The sequence below is a fragment of the Rissa tridactyla genome, chromosome 2 (assembly GCF_028500815.1).
Source record: "Rissa tridactyla isolate bRisTri1 chromosome 2, bRisTri1.patW.cur.20221130, whole genome shotgun sequence".
In the NCBI taxonomy this organism is placed as follows: Eukaryota; Metazoa; Chordata; class Aves; order Charadriiformes; family Laridae; genus Rissa; species Rissa tridactyla.
The window spans coordinates 240,343-259,178 of record NC_071467.1 but is presented as its reverse complement, the minus strand read 5'-3'; the positions used below and the strand labels follow the sequence as shown (position 1 = coordinate 259,178).

General features: G+C 49.8%; 1 protein-coding gene across 36 annotated transcripts in view; it reads left to right on the top strand.

The window, feature by feature from the left end:
* Window positions 1-18,836, top strand: part of SCRIB (scribble planar cell polarity protein) — a 117,881-nt gene that overhangs the window by 44,957 nt on the left and 54,088 nt on the right. For all 36 annotated transcript variants that reach the window (XM_054189675.1, XM_054189670.1, XM_054189667.1 and 33 more), the window contains 6 exons: window positions 4,436-4,525; window positions 5,098-5,175; window positions 7,324-7,638; window positions 9,370-9,450; window positions 15,274-15,531; window positions 15,780-15,890. In XM_054189675.1, coding sequence (XP_054045650.1) covers window positions 4,436-4,525; window positions 5,098-5,175; window positions 7,324-7,638; window positions 9,370-9,450; window positions 15,274-15,531; window positions 15,780-15,890 — 933 coding nt within the window. The remainder of the gene's footprint in view (window positions 1-4,435; window positions 4,526-5,097; window positions 5,176-7,323; window positions 7,639-9,369; window positions 9,451-15,273; window positions 15,532-15,779; window positions 15,891-18,836) is intronic.

Genomic DNA, 18,836 nt, shown 5'->3' with positions numbered 1-18,836 from the left:
ACATGGTTATCCTTTCGCTGGTATTTTCCGAGGTCCTTGCCACCTGTGGTTCAGGATTTCTGAACTGTTCGTACCGTTGTACCAGACACAGTGGAGCTGTGGTCTACGAAATTGTCTGCTCTCCAATCCCTTTTATACATTTTAGTTCCACAGTATTAAGTGGTAATAAATTCTGTAATTTGCTCGTGCTTTATATTAAAAAGCATTTTCTTAAGGCTGCTGCTGAGATTTCACTGGGTATCCCTAATTCCTTTGTTTTTACAGACGCGGAATAATTGTTTCCTAAAAAATTATTGATGATATGAAAAGATAAAAAGATGTCTCTCCCCCCCCACCTCCCGCACTTGAAAGCTCCTAGCCTTCCCTCGCATGGAATTTTTACTGTCAGGGATTTGGAATAAGATCAGACCTGACGCAGTTCTCAGCAGAACCCTCCTTTGTGGCTCTTCGCTGATGAGTAGTGCTTGGTCTCTGCTAGTTCTTAGCTTGGGTAACACACCCCTAAAACCAGCGTTATACGACGTCACTAAGAATGTTTTGTGATAACAAGTTCCATGTTTTACAAAAGTCTGCTTATTGGATCTTTACTACTGCTTTATCAGCCAGGTTTGGAGTCTTGTCAAAGAATGAAATGGAGGTGTGTGTGTTTTTTGAGAGATTTAATTTTCATAAAATTCAGCTGTTTGGCACAAGTGCCGTTTCTGTGTGCCTGGTAAGAGGCATGCGTGTTCTTCAGTTACTTTTCTGGAGGTGGTGCTAGGATGACGAGCTGATATTTACAGGCATCATCCTGCGTAATCTCAGTCTAGCAGCTCAAAGTAAATGGTATTTCAGGGTTTCAAGATTCCAGACTTTTATAAGTGCTGTATAAGCGTATCCGAGATCTCAGTCAGTTGTTAGGACCCTTGAGTACAAGTTATGCAGTCCTTTTGACTTTTAAAATAATTATTCCTAATTGATGAAATTAAATGGATTCTTCAGCTGCTGTTGGAGCGAAGTGTGATTCGTCACCTTCATGTGATGCGTGTAAACCACGCTTCTGTCCGAATACGAATCAGAAGCATTTATTGCATGTTTGTATTTTCTGTGTCATTGTTGACAATCCGGTCTCCTTTAAAGTTTCAAGTGAGGAAATGCAGGGATTAGACATTTCTGTGCCTCCGGATGTACAGCGAGTTACAAAAGGATGCCTGTGTGTGCAGAAACTTGCTGCCTTCTGGAATAGAGCCCTTAAACCCCCACTCCCTTGGGTCCACCTGGAGGAACAACTTGGTCTTTCAGCGGGCTCTGAAGTACCAGAGCTCCACGCTTCGGCACTTGGACGCTGTGAACGTCCAGTTTGCTGCCTCTGCCTGTGCTGTGCCTCTGCCAAGGGCAAGTTGCAAAATCCTTGGCAGCTGCAAGGCAGAGCACTGAGCACTGTTTCAGGTCTGGGCGATACTCAGGCCTCCCTGGCTGCCTGTCCATGTCTGCAGCATTTCTGGTTTCTCCAGAATGGTACACATTCACTCACTGCAAGTTGGGAAATCTCTCAGGACCGAGCGAATCTGTTAAAAGATGGCTGTATTAAAAAGGTATGAAAAGCAGGTTGAAATGGAATCAGTCCTTGCTTGAGTGTGTTCCCTAGGGACGTGCAGGCAGAAACACAGGTAGGACTGAGGGGGCAGAGGAGAGGGGAGGGAGACTCAGCTGCTCCCTTGGCTTGTGCTTCGGTTCCGTCGACGATAAATGGGTTTCCCCTTGTCTCCAGTGGGAGTTCAGGGAGAAGACAGCTCTAGGCTGAAGTGGCAGCTTTTTCAATTTTCCCACTTTTCTCCTTCCCCAGTAGCACTTTTCTGTGGAGGGCATGGACGCTTGTCTGCCTGGGGGGAATTAGGAGGAAACCCTGGCTGTTGCCTGCTGAATGAAGGTTTGCCCTTTCTGCAGAGGAAGGAGCCAGCCTCGGCTGAGCAGCCTGTTTCTGGGAGGGGAGTATCACGGATCTGTTGTTACAGCTGAGATGAGCTGTTGCTGGGCGGTGGGTGCATCCCTGGTTCTAGGGAGAAAAAACGCCAGAAGAGAAAAATACCCAGGAAAGCCAGTGGCAGGAGTGATTGCAGGGGTGGGAGCTGTGATTCCAGAATGTCGGTCTAGACATCGTGGAAGTCTAGAGGCAGCTCTGAAGCAGCCTCAGGACAGATGCACTTTTGGGAAGAAATAACTTACCGCTTTAGTGCAAAAAGTGGCATCTGGGCTGTAATGTGAAATATTGAAAATGAAACTGAAAGGCTATTATTGGCTACTGGATCCAGTTCCTCCTTTCTCAGGTTGATATTCGTGTCAATCGTTCTTTTCATAGGCTTCAAACAAACATTCACCAGTTTGGTTTCTTAACGCATGGTTCTTATGGAGAACTAATTTGCTTTGGGAGTTTGAAAGCTTCTTTCCAGCCTAAATATATTTATGTCCAGTTCGAGCCCATTTGCTGCTGTTCTAGCAGTGTCTTCAAGTTTAATTAGGTCTGATTCCTCCTTGGTGTTTTGCTTTTTCAATGTATGTTGATAGACATAAAGTTCTTAACCCTCAGTCCAGTTGGCTTTTCTGGCAAATTTCCCCATATTTTTGGAGGGGTTCTATGAATTTGTGAAATCCATGGGTTTTGTTGTTCCTCTTTTGGTTAGTTTACACAATCAACTTGCTGTGCAGCTCAAAGTGACTCTCTGTAGCCAGTGACATTGCATGTTCCTCCTTCATTGTCAAAAATAGCACTCCTGTCCTGTTAATTCAGGCGTTGAGCAAACCCATCAGCTATTTTACTGGGAAATACCTTGGTCCTGTGAGTAGAATTCTCTCTAGTCCTTGTCTGGAGACCTAGTGTTCCATCGCCTTTACAAGTTTTTGTGTTGAATATAGATATAAGTCTTTAGAGCACTACTGAAATAGAGTGAGACTGGAAGAAAAAAAGTGGTATTTGTAGGTAGAGCCTGATAGGCTTCTTCACACAAGAAGGTTAGTCTAATCTGTAACTGGTTGTAAAGTGTGGTGTCGATGGCTTGCAGTGCTGTCTCCTGACTACCACGTTTCTCTGTCTTGCCTGAATAATCCTTGTCTTTCGATGCTTGGATTTTACTCAGTCTCTAGGTCTTGCACCGGAGACGAGGTACTTGCGGTCTCTCTAGGATCAGGGTTTCCTTGTGAAGATCCTAGCAGCTTTCTGCTACGCTGTTGACTGGGGACCGAAGGAAATGGCAGGGGACCTCATTTTAGTTCTGCGTTTCCTGTGGTGGTTTTTTTGGTTTCGTTTTAAATTTAGTTTAAACTGAGTTTAAGCTTTTGTTTTAAACTTTGTTTAAACTTAGCAGAATGTGAAGCCCCCCAGGCTGTTGCCTCTGTCCTTATAGAAAGTGAAGAAGGATTTGAGGGGGGGGTTAAGGAAAGCAAGTCTCCTGCTTCTTTCGCTGCCCACGCTGTGGCCCGGCCTGGGCCAGGCGGACCTGATGTTGAAGCTAGACACCTCTGCAGCAGCCGCTCTCCGTTCTGGGCTTTGTTTCCAGAGAAGTGACATCTGGAGGACAGCAAATTTGGTTCTCTCCAGCAGTCTGCACATTTCTGTCACTTACCTCACTAGCTCCTTGGTCCTTGGCCCTGACAGATCCCTGAGAGAGTCCTGTCTATCCCGTTCCTCTCCCTGTACCCTACCACACGCTCCTTCTCTTCCCTCTCATGACTGGGGCAATGCGAAGAGTTTATGCTGGTGTCCTGAATATAAGCAATTTCAGTTCCAGTTTGACCAAAAGTTTTGCTATTGGAAGTGGGTGTAATTTGTTGTGTAGAGGTGGGAGGTAGGAAGGAGAAGAGGCTTCTGGATTGCACAGCTACAGTCCCGCCTGTGCAGAGGGGAGGAGTGGAAGGGGCCAGAGGGACAAAGCAGGTGGCTTTTCTGGAACCAGGCATTGATTTCCACCAACAGAGCAAAGCCAAGTGTCTGTTCAGGGTATTCTGGAAGAGATGCCATTCTTGTTACTGCACGCCACATTGCGGCGACCCTTAATCTCCCAGTAGTTATATGGAATTGCACCCCAAAGGGAGCCATGTGGTGGAGCTGGGCTGTGATGTGAACGCCATCCCTGTTTCTTTACCGAGCCCCATCCCACTGCTGCTTGGTTTACTTGTGGTGGACATTTCGTTCTGATGTGTTCATTACAGGCAAACTGACTCTTGGTCTTGAGACATTGTGCAGGACTGAACTGTGAAAAAGGTTTATTTAAATGTATTGTGATGTTGGTGCCTTTCAGGCATGGATACCCCAGCTTACACAAATGTGTGAGCAGGTGCATGCAGATAAAGTTTATACTCCTGTGCTTATTCTTTAAGTAGTCATGCCTTGCTCTTCGAGATGTTCTTGGCGTTCTCCCGGTCTGTGCTGACCTGTAACCTGTGTCCGTTCTGCTTCCAGTTGACTCTGACTATCGTGCGGCAGACGGGGGGGCTGGGCATCAGCATCGCAGGGGGCAAGGGCTCCACCCCCTATAAGGGCGACGATGAGGTAAGACCCCCCAACTCTGTAATTATTGAAACACCCACTTTCAGGGACTGGTTCTCTGTATGGAGGTTGGATGTCCGTATGGATCAGCTTGTGGCTGGGCTTCCAGAGCAAGGTGGGAGCAGCCCCCGATGCTGGAGGCTGGGGCTGGGCAGGCTTGTGCCTCTGGAGCACAACTCGTCGTACCTTCCTGCTCCTGACCGCAGAGCAGCGATGAGAACAGTTGTTCCTTTACCACCTGTGCCCTGATGTACAGGACTCACAAGGCAAAGAGCATGGGGTTGTCTTCCACACACGTGGTGCCGTCAGCTGCATCACGTTCTCGTCCCGCTGGACAAAGATTAAAGCCTCATTCCCTTTTCCCCTTTGTCACCAGTGGGGTAGCCCTGCAATGGGATTTCTTTCCCCTTTCTACCAACTCCTGAATGGGGTGATGTGGGTGTCCTGTCCCCACATCCAGGGTACGGGATTGGTGAGGGATTTCCCCTTTCCCTGAAGTTGAGCAGGGTGGAGTGGTCTCTTTACAGGGTCAAGGAATGGGCTCTGCCTCTTCTAACAAGTAGTTTTGTTTCCAGGGCATCTTTATTTCCCGTGTGTCAGAAGAGGGTCCTGCAGCTCGTGCAGGGGTTCGTGTTGGGGACAAGCTTCTGGAGGTAAGAACCTACCTACTGCAAAGTAAATGCTTCTAATGACTCAGAAGAGGAGGGAGAAGTATGATTTGGTATTTATTTGCCTGTATTTATTTGCATCACACTAATTTGTAGGCCAAATAAAGCATCAGGAGCTGTGCAAGAGCAAAACAAAATCCCCCTGGCTCAAAGAGTTAGTTGTTTAATTAACATGACCGTTAATCTTCTGCGGCTTTCTAAGGGCAGAATTTGTTCCTGCGCTCACTCTCCCTCTATGCTGAAGTGTTGTGTAACTCAGGTGGGAAGAAATACTCAGCAGTGTGTGCCAGTGTCCCCCGCAGGGCGACCAGCCGGCCTCTACACATCCGCTGTCCTCTGTGGGGCAAAAGTGGACCTCGTAAGCTAACTTCTTAACCAGGGAGCCAGCCATGCGCCGTACTTGCCTCTCTTCAAATTACATTAAAACATGATTAATCGTACAGGATTGGGATGCACTTGAGGAAGGATAGATTGCATTATGGAGGGAGCGGATGTCACTACCGCGCTGGACGGAGGAATAAGCGCTCTGTATTTGGAGCAGTGGCCTGTATTTGTGCGATCTGGTGTGGTGTATCTTGGGATCTCATGCACCCCTACTCCCTGCAGCCCACGTATTCGCAGTGAGGGCCTGGGCATGTTCCTGAGCAGATGTTCCAGTCTTTCTCACCGCTTACCTGGCATTGACCGTGGTAGAAGTCAAATAAATTGCTATGTGGTTCTGTAATTAGAAGTTTTTATATCGCTTCATGACAAAACCTTGATTCTGGAGTTTCAGAAGTTGCGTTGTCCACTTCTGCAGTTGTCATAGGATTTTCTTGATAGTTCCACGAAGTTTAAGTCTGAAAAGGAGTAAGCACTAGAGCTAGCCTGATCTCTTGGACGTTGTAGGGCCTTAAGTGTCACCGAGCATCCTTCTGCTGCATGGATTGTATGGCATTTTGCTGCAGAATGACTTCCAAAAGGGAGTCAAATCTTGAAGATTTTGGGAGATGAATGATTATTCCTTTTCCCAACAGTTAAATTCATGGCACCCTACTATTTCATATAAAGTATGTCCTTCTTCAGTTACAGCTTTGTGAAAAGATTTATGGGTTTTTTTCCCCACTTCTGGTTCACTTCCCATGATGCCCATTCATTTATGCCTCCTGTAAAAGTGGATGTACCCTCACAACATAGCTCAGAGATTTGTCGTATTCCTTCTAAAATACTGTGTTTTGTCCACAGTAAGATGTGGCTGAGGCACATCAGACTTGGGTTCCGTTCTTGTTAGCTGTGAATTGTAAGGAAATCCTCTTTACCCCAGAGCAGGGATACAGAGCTTTGCTCAGTAATGAAGGCCGTGATGGGAAGAAACCTTAAATGCTATGAGGTGGAGGAAATAGATTTGAACATCTGGTTTTCTGGCTGAGACACAGTCAGTCTTTCCTGTAAGTGTGTGTTAATATGAAATGAGGTAGCTGCTATGAAAAGAAGATTCTTCAGCTTCATGGGCCCCCACTTTGCATTTCCTCTGTCTTCTGATATGGTAGGACTTTTCTTTCTGAAATCAGGGAAGTGAGAGTGGAGGGAATCGGGTTGCTTCCCTGAGAGCTGCAGGACCTGGTGTCCTCCCTGCGAGTACTTTGCTAGTTTTGCATAGAGGGGAAGGAAATGGGTGCTTCAGGGTATGAGGAGGCGGATGTCCTTGAAGGTGAACAAGGTCACACATGTGACCTGAGATGTACTGAGACTTACTTGCTAACAAGTTCTGGATGATAGTTCTGGGTGAGTGGTTGTCTGTCTGGTAGTTTGTTGCCTGCGGGGATGATAGAGGTGATGGGGAAGTGGGAGCTCCCTGGGAAGGTAAAATCCCTCTGAAAGGGTCTTTACTGCGCTTGGCAGGGGCTGCCCTGGCCTGGGACAGGCAGCACGTGTTGTGGGAACCTCCTGTGCTGTGCGAGCGCAGGGAAGCTCCCAGGCGGGCAGCAGGTGAGGTCTGAGAACTTCTGCTGGTCTGAGGTGTGGACCCGGCTCCACAGGGGATCAGCTGCGCTTCTGCTGGGCAGCGGTGGCCAAGGCTGGGGCTGTCTGTGCAGGCTGCTGGAAGAACTCCCCGCGGAGGTAAGGGTTGTGCCTGGCTCTGTCCGTCCCCAGGTGAACGGCGTGTCCCTGCACTGTGCTGAGCATCACGTGGCAGTGGAAGCTCTGCGTGGATCGGGAAGCTCTGTCTCCATGACTGTTCTGCGGGAGCGGATGGTGGAGCCGGAGAACGCCATCACTGTCACACCGCTGCGCCCTGAGGATGACTACAGCCCTCGTGAGAGGCGAGGTGGTCTACGCTTTCCGGAGCGACCCGAGGGGGCACCTCCCACAGAGAGATATTCCACCTGCCTCATGCGCAACGAGAAGGGCCTGGGCTTCAGCATCGCTGGTGGCAAAGGCTCCACACCCTACCGGGCTGGTGACATGGTCAGTAGTGATTCCCTGGGAAAGAAGGTGCTCGATCCCTGGGTCTTGGCACTGCTTGTGGGAGCAGCGCGGGGTCTTCCTTACCCATGGGCAGGCAGCAGTGCAGCATGGCCCCAGGCTGGTGGGCCAGGAGGGCTCTGAGGGAGCAGGCCAGCAGGTCAAGGGAGGTGATTGGGGTGCTGGTGGACGACCAGCTTAACATGAGCCAGCAGTGTGCCCAGGTGACCAAGAAGGCCAACAGCATTCTGGCTTGTATCAGGAATAGCATGGCCAGCAGGAGCAGGGAAGTGATGGTGCCTCTGTACTCGGCACTGGTGAGGCCTCACCTCGAGTGCAGTGTTCAGTTCTGGGCCCCTCTGTACAAGAGGGACATTGAGGTGCTGGAGCGTGTCCAGAGCAGAGCTGCCAGGCTGGGGAGGGGTCTGGAGACCAGGGCATATGAGGGAGCTGGGCATGTTCAGCTTGGAGAAGAGGAGGCTGAGGGGAGACCTCATTGCCCTCTACAACTCCCTGAAAGGAGGGTGCAGAGAGGTGGGTGTTGGCCTCTTCTCCCAGGTGAATAATGACAGGCCCAGAGGAAATGGTCTGAAGCTGCGGCAGGGGAGGTTTAGATTAGAGATTAGGAAGAATGACTTTACTGAAAGAGTGGTCAGGCACTGGCACAGCCTTCCCAGGGAGGTGGTTGAGTCACCATCCCTAGAGGTATTTAAGAAACGTCTAGATGTGGCACTTCAGGGCATGCTCTAGTGACAGGGATTGTAGGGGGCTTTTTTTGGTGTGTGTATGGTTGGACTCGATGATCTCGAAGGTCCTTCCCAACCATGAAGGTTCTGTGATTCTGTCCCTCTACTCTGCTCTGGGGAGAGACCCCACCTGCAGTACAGTGTCCAGTTCCGGAGCCCTCAGCACAGGAAGGACATGGACCTATCGGAGCGAGGCCAGAGGAGGCCATGAAGATGCTCCAAGGGCTGAAGCACCTCTGCTGTGAGGACAGACTGAGAGAGTTGGGGTTGTTCAGCCTGGAGAAGAGAAGGCTTCAGGGGGACCTTATAATGGCCTTCCAGTCCCTAAAGGGGCGCTATAGGAGAGATGGGGAGGGACTCTTTGTGAGGGAGTGGAACAATAGGCCAAAGGATAATGGTTTTAAACTGAAAGAGCAGAAATTTAGGTGAGATATTGGGAAGAAATTCTTTACTGTGAGGGTGGTGAGCCCCTGGCCCAGGTTGCCCCGAGAAGCTGTGGCTGCCCCATCCCTGGAGGGGTTCAAGGCCAGGTTGGACGGGGCTCGGAGCAACCTGGGCTGGTGGGAGGTGTCCCTGCCCAGGGCAGGGGGGTTGGAACTGGATGATCTTTAAGGTCTCTTCCAACCCAAACCATTCTATGATTCTATGAGAGCCAGAATCTACTCTTAAGTCAGGGAAGGAGAGAAGTTCAGAAGGAGGAGGGGCTGGGGCTCACAGTCCCTGCCAGTGACATTTAATCTTGCTGCCGTCCTCTTGACATATATTCTGGGCTCTCAGCCACATGAAGGCTTTGCTGCAGCTGGAGGTGGCTCTAGAAGCAGAAGAGGGTTTGTGTGGAGTGAGGAACAAATGGGAAGTGCCAGGGCAGGGGAGGGCGCTGCCAAGGGGAAAGGGCTGAGACCTGCCTGGTGTCCAGGAACGATTCTGGAAAGCCAAGCCGTGGTGAGGGGAAGCACAGGCTGCTCTGACCCTTCTGACTGTGTTTCAGGGGATCTTTATCTCACGGATTGCAGAGGGTGGCGCAGCCCATCGGGACGGGATCCTGCACGTAGGAGATCGGGTCATCTCGGTGAGTGGGGCCGTGCAGGGAAGGGGTCTGATTCAGCTCCCTGCCCATCCTCGTACGGGGCCTGGTTTTCTGTCATCGAAGCTGGATTTTGGGGGTCCTTTTTTCAGCTCCCAAGCCTCTGGGAGAGCATTTAATCTTGGTGGTTCTGCCCCTGCCTGTGCCAGGTGGTGGGTGCAGTTAATGCCTCCCCCAAGCGCTGCGTGTGAGCGGCAGTACCAGAGAGATGATGCAGCACCACCCTGGCCTGGTGTCCCTGCAGAGCCTCGCAGGACAGCCTGGGAGGGCATGGCGCCCAGGAGGGAAGACCTTTGGGGCAGGGCTGGCCTTTCCCTGCAGAGAGCAGGGTGGCAGGGCTCGGCGCAGGCTGAAGCAGAGGGAGGCTGCTGAAGGGTGGTATGGAGCTGGGCAGGGCGTACTGCGGCGCTTCCCTCTGCTTTCGTTTGAACCTGCGGCCCCAGTTTCCCTTCCTGTTTGTGCCGGCGGTATGGATCTCACTGCTGCCTCTAACCTCAAGTCTCTCTGCCTAATGTCTCCCTCGCTCCCCCTCCTGCGGGGAGTCTGCTGAGTCTCCTGACCCTCCTCCCAAGCTCGCATGCTGCCTCCGAGTGAAAGCTCCTGCATCCTGGTGCTGGTGGTGGGTTTCTGGTACAGCTGCTGTGGTAAGAGCACGTGTTACCACAGAGCTGGCGTGAGTAAACACTGATACAGCCTTGTCAGTGCTGGCTTCTGTCTGCTCTATCCTTAGGCTGGGGGCTGTGTTGTATTTGCTCTGGCACAAAATTTTAGTGGAGCTCTGGCCCAGGTCTGACATTTGTATCTTGGCAGGAGACTTGAACTGGTACAGCATCCCTCCCTCCTTGCTAGTGCTCCCCCCTCCTCCCAAAATCAAGCCCTGACCCTGACTGTTGCCAGATAGCCTAAATTATTTTGGGTTTGCTCATCTTTTGATGCTCCACCGGTACAGAGGCATGACTGACAGGCGTAATTGCAGGCACGCAGCCTGTCACGTGGTGTTCATTAGCTCTACCTGTGGCAAGAAGGAAACACAAGATCTCTGAATGGAGTCGAAAGTCAAACCTGTCTCCACCCCGCCATTAGCAGCTCTATTTATATCTGTGGGCAGCTCCATAGGAAAAGCAGATCTAATTCTCTAGTAATAGCTTGCAGTGACTTCCGACTGCAGTGTATGGGCTCAGGGCCTACAGAGCTGGGGGCCTTTGTTAGATTTTAATGGGGATGAAGGGCCTTGCTGTCATTAGTCCTCTGACACCTGGCTGCAATGATGAGGGCAGTGTTATTGCACAGGGAGGAAATACATCTGTGCCTGAGAGTGTGGTCCTCTGCTCTCAAGCACGTTACCTGTGCTGAAGTGTGTGCGGTCACAGACGGTTTGGTGCTGAGCGTCAGCTGCAGCTCAAATCTTGTGCTCAGTTATGGTGAAAGCAGGAACAAATTATTATCTTCCAAGAGAATACTTACCTGGTCTGGACTATTCACGTAACTTCTGTGCCTCCCAGCAAGTGTCCGACTGTCCCTTCTCCGGCAGCTGTGCCTCCTGGCAGCAGTTGCCATTCTGCCTTTCCTGCTTGTGGGGTTCGCTAAGTGTGATATCCACACAGTGGTAGGGTTACATCCCGAGGCCTTGCATATCTTCTCAGTGATATTTATCCTCGAGAATATCTGCTTGCTGTAAGAGATGCATGAGCAGCTGTGTGAGTTTCGCTCCGTCTCTGGAGAAACCTGGTGCTGGGTTAGAGCCGTGGGGCTGCCCTGGCCCAGTGGCACTGGGCGTCGAGAGGGTGTCTGTTCACTTCAGAGCAGTGCCCGCATAGCATCACTTAAATTCCCTGTTTATCACAACTCTTTTGAAGCAGTGGTTGCCCATTTTTTGTTGGAAAGCTTTTAGGCTGTGATGGTTCCTGGGATGTGCAGTGCAGGATGCCTGCCTCCCCGTGTATCTGCCTGGGGAAGTCAGGAGGGCCCTGGTTAGGAAATGGGTGGGTTCGTAGCTCCAAAGCCATAGTCTCCTAGTCATGCCTCAGTTCTCACTTTGCCAAAAAATTTTTGTTGTCTTAGGAAAAGAAATACAGCACAGCTTCATACTCTTCCCTTGTGCTCTAAATCGTCCTGGAATTCCCTGCAGGGGAAGGTCTGGGATAGCTCCTTTTACGTTCTTAAGGGAGCTTTGAGTACATGGATTGAAGAGCCCAGCCTAGATCTCTTCAAAGTTAACACCCCACAAAACTCCCCAGTGATTGACTACTAACTCTCCAGCTTTCCCCATCTTCTAGTGTGTCTTCAGAGTCATCACAGGCATTTTGGTGGTGGAAGACGTGGGGTGGGGAGCTGCAAGGTGGGGGAACGTTGGAGGGTGGATCTTGGGATGGGTGCCTAGCAGGGAGGGTGCAGGATTTGGAGCAGTGGCTAAGGGCAGCTAGTTTTTTGGGATTGGATGGGGAATAGACTGAAGAAACCTGATTCTCGGGGAGATTTGGGACAGTAGTAGCGCTGGGTGACACATGGGGATCCTAATGAGAGCAGTCTGATCGCGAAGAAATTTGCCAGAATAATATAACTCCCCAGCACACAGAAAAATGTGTGGAGCTGGGAAAGGACAGATGACACTCTTTCCCTTACTCTGGGCACTTGGATAGCTGAACTGCCCTTGTTCTCTTGCTGAGCAGAGACATAGCAATAAAGGCCACTGAAAACTAGCTGTCCAAAAGCTGGGAAGGCATCGTGGTTGCCAGGTAGTGGAGAAGTTAATGAGTAAAATGCCATCAAGGGCTGTCTCGGAGAGTTCCTGTGTCCCTGTTCTCTAGTCCGGGGAAGTATGGCTGTATATTTTTGGTCTGACCAAGTCTGACCATTATCATCTTCTTGTCAGTGGCAGAAAAATAACCGAGGGGAATGCGTGAAGCCAAGAATGCGTGCTATTACAGCAGGTCTGTCTGCGGAGCATGTTGGGCCTTGACCTGGTGATTAGAACCCAAGGGAGAAGTCTCTTCTTTGTTAAAAATCTATTTATGAGGCGGACGGGAGGACCCAAGGGGATCCTCCCTTCCCAGTCCACTGGACACAAGGCCACCACTTTTCCTCGTGCCCATGTCCATCCACCAGGACAGCTCAGTGCAAATTCCAAAGATGAAACACCCTGCAGACATGGCTGCCCCAGATTTACGCAGACAAGAAGGGGGGCAGTACCTTTACAGGCGCACACATAAACACAAACAGTCCAGGGCATGAACAACACAGAGAACTTAACCCTGTTCCTGCCCTCTGGCTAATCAGGTGTGGGGTTTGCTAGTGGAACGTGCACGTATACTCCCTCGCTCAGCTCACATAATTCGCGTTTGCAGGTCTCCTCAGTCTCTGGCCCAGGCCTCAAGTTCGTCAAGGCTCTTTGGTCAGACCCTGAGCCTTTTATCCAGTTTCTGGGCCAGCTGTTGGATCTTCACACATTTTGGGTTCCTGCTTGCTGGCTAGTCGAGTTGAATTTTACTGGTAGATCTTGGACGCATACCCAAAACAGAGAGCAAACTCACACAGTAGATACAAACGGAGTTTGAGTAAAAAAACAGAGCAGACTATGGTGATCAGGTACAGGGCTTGGCCAGACGTGCATACTGACCAGCAGCATGCTTGCATATGATCAGCCTCTTCTGTTCCCCACCCTCTCCATTTTCCCATGCTTGTTCCTCCCCTCTCCTCCTTGGCCACTCCCTTTTCCTACCTGTAATCCTGCTGCTCAGCATCCCATGGTAAGTTTTACACATTCCCACAATCTCCTTTAAAACTCCCTGTAGCAAGTTTGCTCTTTCCCGTGAGAGCTGTTCTGATAACCAACGATAATCTTGATTTCCTCTGCATATTGATTCTTTAATGTTACTGTTTGAATGATTCCTTTAATGATCCATCCATGAGTGCCTTGAGCCTTGTCTCCGTTATCTGCATTTCCTTGAGGTTTGTGCACCTGTGTGTTTAATTTATCATCTTTCCTGCTTATTGCCTTGTCTCCTGTGCTCAACAGCCATTGCCCAGGTCCCTTTACATCCTTCCTCTCCCTGCAAGCACATGCAGGCTGGCAGCGTTCACATACCTCCCTTCGTCCTCTCTGGTCATGCCAAAGGTGTCCGTCTGGGGACAATCCTCTGAGTAGAGGAGGTGCTGTGGGGCTGAGAGTCTCCCGTTTGTGCCCAGCCCAGCCCAGGGGTATCTTGCCAGTCTCCTTCCACGTCCTAAGGGGAGTGGGATGGGATGGGGCAGGTCAGGTGATGGGGGTGGTGGTGTTTATGGAGGTTCTGGACAAAGCCGTCAGACTGCCTGCACTCGGTTTGTCCAGAAACTGCTTTCTTGGAAGGAGCTAGGGAATAACTATACTACTTCTAGGAATCAGGCAGCGAGGAATCGGGCTACAAAATGCAGTTGCTGTGGCTGTTACAAAGTCACGTTATCATTTCATAAGCTGATCAGACTTCATCTTAACAGCTGTTACTATTATGTCCCCATTGTTCATTTGGAAAGCTTTTCCAGAACCTAAGGACTAGAAACCTTTTTATTTTCAGCTTCAGCTTTTTTGTGGCAAGTTCCATCCTTTTGGCAGCGTTCTTCTAGGTTAGCTCTCCTCTCGGTATTCTGTCCCTCCTGTATTCATGGAGAACAGTCACATCCTTTCTGGTCCTTTGAGTTTCTAGGCAAGCTGGTTTAAATCTTAATTTTGTAGGAAAGGCCCTCTGTTCCCCTGCCTGTTGTAGCAACTTTTCTCTGCACATCTTGTTAACGTATGTTAGTTAACTTTTTTGTGTGTGAAGGATGAGAATAACATAGTTTTCCACATGGGTTCCCTTCAATGCTTTGTGTGAACAACATTATTGTTTCCCTTTATGTGCTGGAAGTACCCCTTTGTCCAAAGCATTATATCTTCCACTGATATTACAAGATGACTGTAGTTGTAGTCTTGAAATTATTTGGCTTAGCATATTGTATAATGTTTTCTTGCCCAAAATAATTCTAATTTTCCTTTTCTGTCAGACAGTCTCTTACTGTGGACCAGCAGAGTCTCTTTCTCAGTGCTCCCAAGTCTTTTTATACCTGGGGTACACTTTTTATGGCTTAAAACAGGCATCTTCCCCAGACTGCCGTGACCTTGCCCAGCATGGGCGGATAGCAGCCCAGTGGCCGGTGACAGGTCCTGTCGCACATCAGATCATGCTCTGCAGCGCCCGCGTCTGGGCTTTGAGAGTGATTGATAAGGGCAAATGGCCTAGTGCAAAGGCAGCTGTTGCTGTGGCACATTAGTGTGCTGTGGCTTCGCTTCTGGGAATCGCTGTTTTTTCTTCCTCCTATATTGAGATCTTTGGACCCATTCCCTTAATGCAGCCTCTTGGGCTTCTTTTGTCATGACCCGGTAGGAAAGCTGGAATGCAAAGCCAAGGAGTGGCAGGTACTCTCTTGAAAATGGGTAAGCCACAGCATAGTCCGGGCAATAGCTGGATTTGTCGTGCTCCAGGAGGTCCTTGGTCTTTATGGTCCCCTGGAGCATCACTGGTGCTGTTTGGGCTTGGAGGCGTACGGAGAGGGTGGGAGAGGGGCTGGTAAGCTGTCTAGAAAGAGGACTGTGGTCAGAGGGGAATGAGCAGGTGCCTGTGTCCCCTTGCCAGACAGGGAGGAGTAGGGTAAGTTACAAAGTGCTTTGAGGAACAGGCTTTTGGGAAGGGGCAGTGTTCCAGCAGCATGGGGTCCCTCAGGGCGCTTGGCTGAGTGCTTAAAACGGCAGGGTGTACTCGGGTGATGGTCTGACACTGAGTTTGCGGGTTGTTCTAGATCAATGGGGTAGACATGACAGAAGCCAGGCATGATCAGGCAGTAGCGCTGCTTACCGCATCCTCCCCCACCATCGTGCTGCTGGTAGAGAGAGAGGGTGCAGAGCAGCTCGGCGAGGGAGACTCGCCAGGCGTGCCACGGGCACGCATGCACTCCCCACCGCCACCTCCCAGCCATGGGGAGAGCCCGCCGGAGGAGACGCCTTCCCTGCAGAGGAACCATCTGTCTAAAGGCCTGGAGGATCAATATCCCATTGAGGTGAGTCTCTCTGTTGGAACATGGGATACTGCAATCTTGGGTATTTCTCAGTGGGAAAATTGGTAGTCTGATGAGGGCTGGCCCACTGTGTTATTGGGGCGCAAAGAAGTAATGGGGAGCTGCCTTGTCCTGTGGTGCTTACCTTGTGTTCACTCATGGAAAGCATCCCTGACTCCATGTTTTTCAGTGTTTGTGGTCCTTATGTGATATCCTTTATTGCCTTTGACTCTGCTTCTTGTTCCCTCAAGGAAATTCACCTTGTAAAAGCAGGTGGTCCTCTGGGACTCAGCATTGTAGGAGGCAGTGACCATTCAAGCCATCCGTTTGGGATTCATGAACCGGGTGTCTTCATTTCAAAGGTAGAGTCCTGTGTGAGCAGCCTAGCAGTGGACATTCCTGAGCTGTTTAATTATTGGGGTTAAGATGAAGAATTTTGATGCAAGAGTCTTAGAAGTACAGTATAGTTTTTTTAAAAACATGGGGTGGGGGAGGGATGCGTGCATATCTAAAGAGTTAGCTTATACTAGACATACTGCTGCTGTTGTAGAAATCTAAATGGCACATAAAAGCCTGCAAACCTGTATAATCATGCTGAAATGTTTGGGGAGAGTTAACTTTTGAAAATGCTGAACTTACGTTAGCTTTTAATGAATCCTGGAAAGATGTAGGCATTTCAGAAAACCAGTCATTACTCTGAAGGTGTTAGTGGGGTGAGTGTGTAACTGCGAGAAAAAAACAAGTGCTCTTCTGCCTTCAGGCCAGCATCCTTCAACTCAACGTTCTCTTTCCAGTGGTGGCATTAGCTGATGCTGTTTAGAGACAGCACACAAGTGAGCCACTTGGTGCAGCTCATTCCCTTCGCAGTCCCACGCATCCATGCTTGTTGGATTATGGATGTTAGAGAGGACATCCCTGCCCAGCCGTTTCTGCATCTGTATGTCTCTTGGCCCTTGGACATGCTGAATCTGTCTCCTCTAACTCCCATGGCTGCAAGTCCCAGAACATCATCACCTGAAGCAGCACTGTTTGATTTGCTCTGAACCAGTGTCCCACTGGTTGTGCTGAGTGCTCCTCCATTCCTGTGTTGCCAGTTTGGTAAGCACAAGTCCTGTATTCAGCTTATTTACCACCTTCAGTGTTGTAAACCCCATTCATTCTCCTTCCTCTGCTTTCTCTCCAAACTCAGGAGTCGTGGCTTTCATTTCTCCTTGCAAGGTGCTTCTCCATCCATACCCTCGTTATTTTAGTTGCCTTTCTCTGGACCTTCTATAACACCACTGTGTCCTTCTCAAGATGTGGCATCAGAGAACCATTCAGGTTGGAAGGCACCTGCAGAGGTGATTTGATGTCATTGATGGCACAAGGTCAGCCGAGGTCAGCTTGCCGAGGGCCTTGTCTAGTCAGGTTCTGAGTATTGCCAAAGATGGAGATCTCACAGCCTCTCTGGGCTTGTCTTCCAGTGTTTAACTACTGTTGTGGTGAACATTTTCTTCCTAATATCTAGTCAGAATCTTCCTTGTTACAACTTGGATCCCTTGCCTCTCTCCTTATACTGCTGTGTACCTTTGAGAAGAGCTGGGCCTCTGTTTTCTCTGTACCGTTGTGTTAGGTAGTTGAAGACAGCAGCAACTGTCTGTTCTCAAGAATGAAAAACCCCAGGTCTCTCTACCTGTCTTTGTACAATGTATTCTCTACGCCCCTGTGTATCTTCTTGGCTCTCTGCTGCCCTCGTTCCACTTTATCAGCATCTCTCTTGTACTCTGATTAGCGGGCAACGATCACTTCCCTCCACTCACTGGTTACGCCCCCCGCTGTTGCAAGGGCACGCTGCAACTTTGCTGTCTTTCACGGTGTACTGGACCCAAGCCTCTGGCAAGCAACAGGCCTCCTGAAACAGCAGGTCTGTTTGAGAGATGTGTGCCTCTGTCCCTTGCAGAAGCGATTTCCAGTAGGTTTCACCTGATGCTTCTTGTTGCTGCTGACATGTGGTTCGTTCTGGGATGGCTCCAGTGCCTCTTTTGTGTAGTTTGCTTCTCCTCATCTGCTACAGACACTATACCTATTTTTCAGATGCATGTCAGTAGAGACAAGGACTCTTCCCTCTGGTGCCAGTGATCCCAAGCTCCCAGCCTTCCCCAGCCTGGGAGCCTCTGCTGTTTGTTTAAGCGTAGCCCCTAGCTGACCCTTCTTCTGTACGACGTGGGATTTGGACTCCACGCTGCAGGGTTTCTGCAAAGAGCCTGTTGTTCTCCTGTTCGTTTTCACTGATGCTAGGCAGTACGCTGGTCTCATCCTGCAGCTTCTTCACCTGCCAGCTCAGCACCTTCCAGTGGTGAGGCCACCACCAGCCTGAGGGAGAGGTCCCAGGCACTCCCTGTTCCCCAAGACCCTGAAAGCTGCATCCTTCCTCTAAAGCACCAGGAATACTCCGGCTGGTGCTGGGGACCTTACCCTGTGGCATATCACCATCATCCTTGCACGGTCCTCGGTGCAGTTTCTCTCCTGTCCTGCCTTTTTGGGAGCAGAGAACTGAACAGTCCTGGAGATGTGGATGATTGTGTCTGTCTTGGTCTCAGTACCCTTCCCGATGATACCCGAAATTTTGTTGGCTTTTTTTTGTCTCTTCCTGCATGTGAAGCCCATGAACATGCGACAATGTCCCTAGGAACTTTCCTGAATTACTGTTTCTTAGTTCAGTGTTGTGTGTGCATGGTTTAAAGTGTTTTTCCATAGACTCATTGTCTGCTGAAGCTCATGCCGTGTCTTTTTGTTCAGTTTTCTTGACCCCTTTTGAAGTTCCCCACCACCAGGGTGGTATTTGGCTGCTCGAAATAGCACGGTATCATCTGCGGACCTGGAGATTTCACTGTTCACTACCTTTTTCAGGTCACAGATGGACACGCTGAATAACCCCAGTCCCGCACCAATCCCTCAGGCACTCCACCAGTGAATCTTTGGTGTCCTGAGCAGCAGCTCTCCAGCCCTGCCCTTTGTTTCCTCTCTTTTAACCAGCTTTCAGGCAATTAAGATGGCCTTTGCTGCTATCTGGTGGACACAGCTTCTCTAATAGCCTTTAGTTTCAGACCTTGTCAAGGGCCGTTTGGAAATCCAGAAATCATGTCTACCAGATTCCTTCCTTCATATGTTCATTGTTTCTCTCATGGTGCTTCAGCAGGTCAATGAGGCAGGATTTGCTTTTACCAAAGCCAAACTAATTCTTACCCAACAAACCCTGCTTTATCCACGTGCTCACAGATCTTACTCTTTCTTTGTTGACTCTATTGTTTTACCAGGAATAGAAGTTA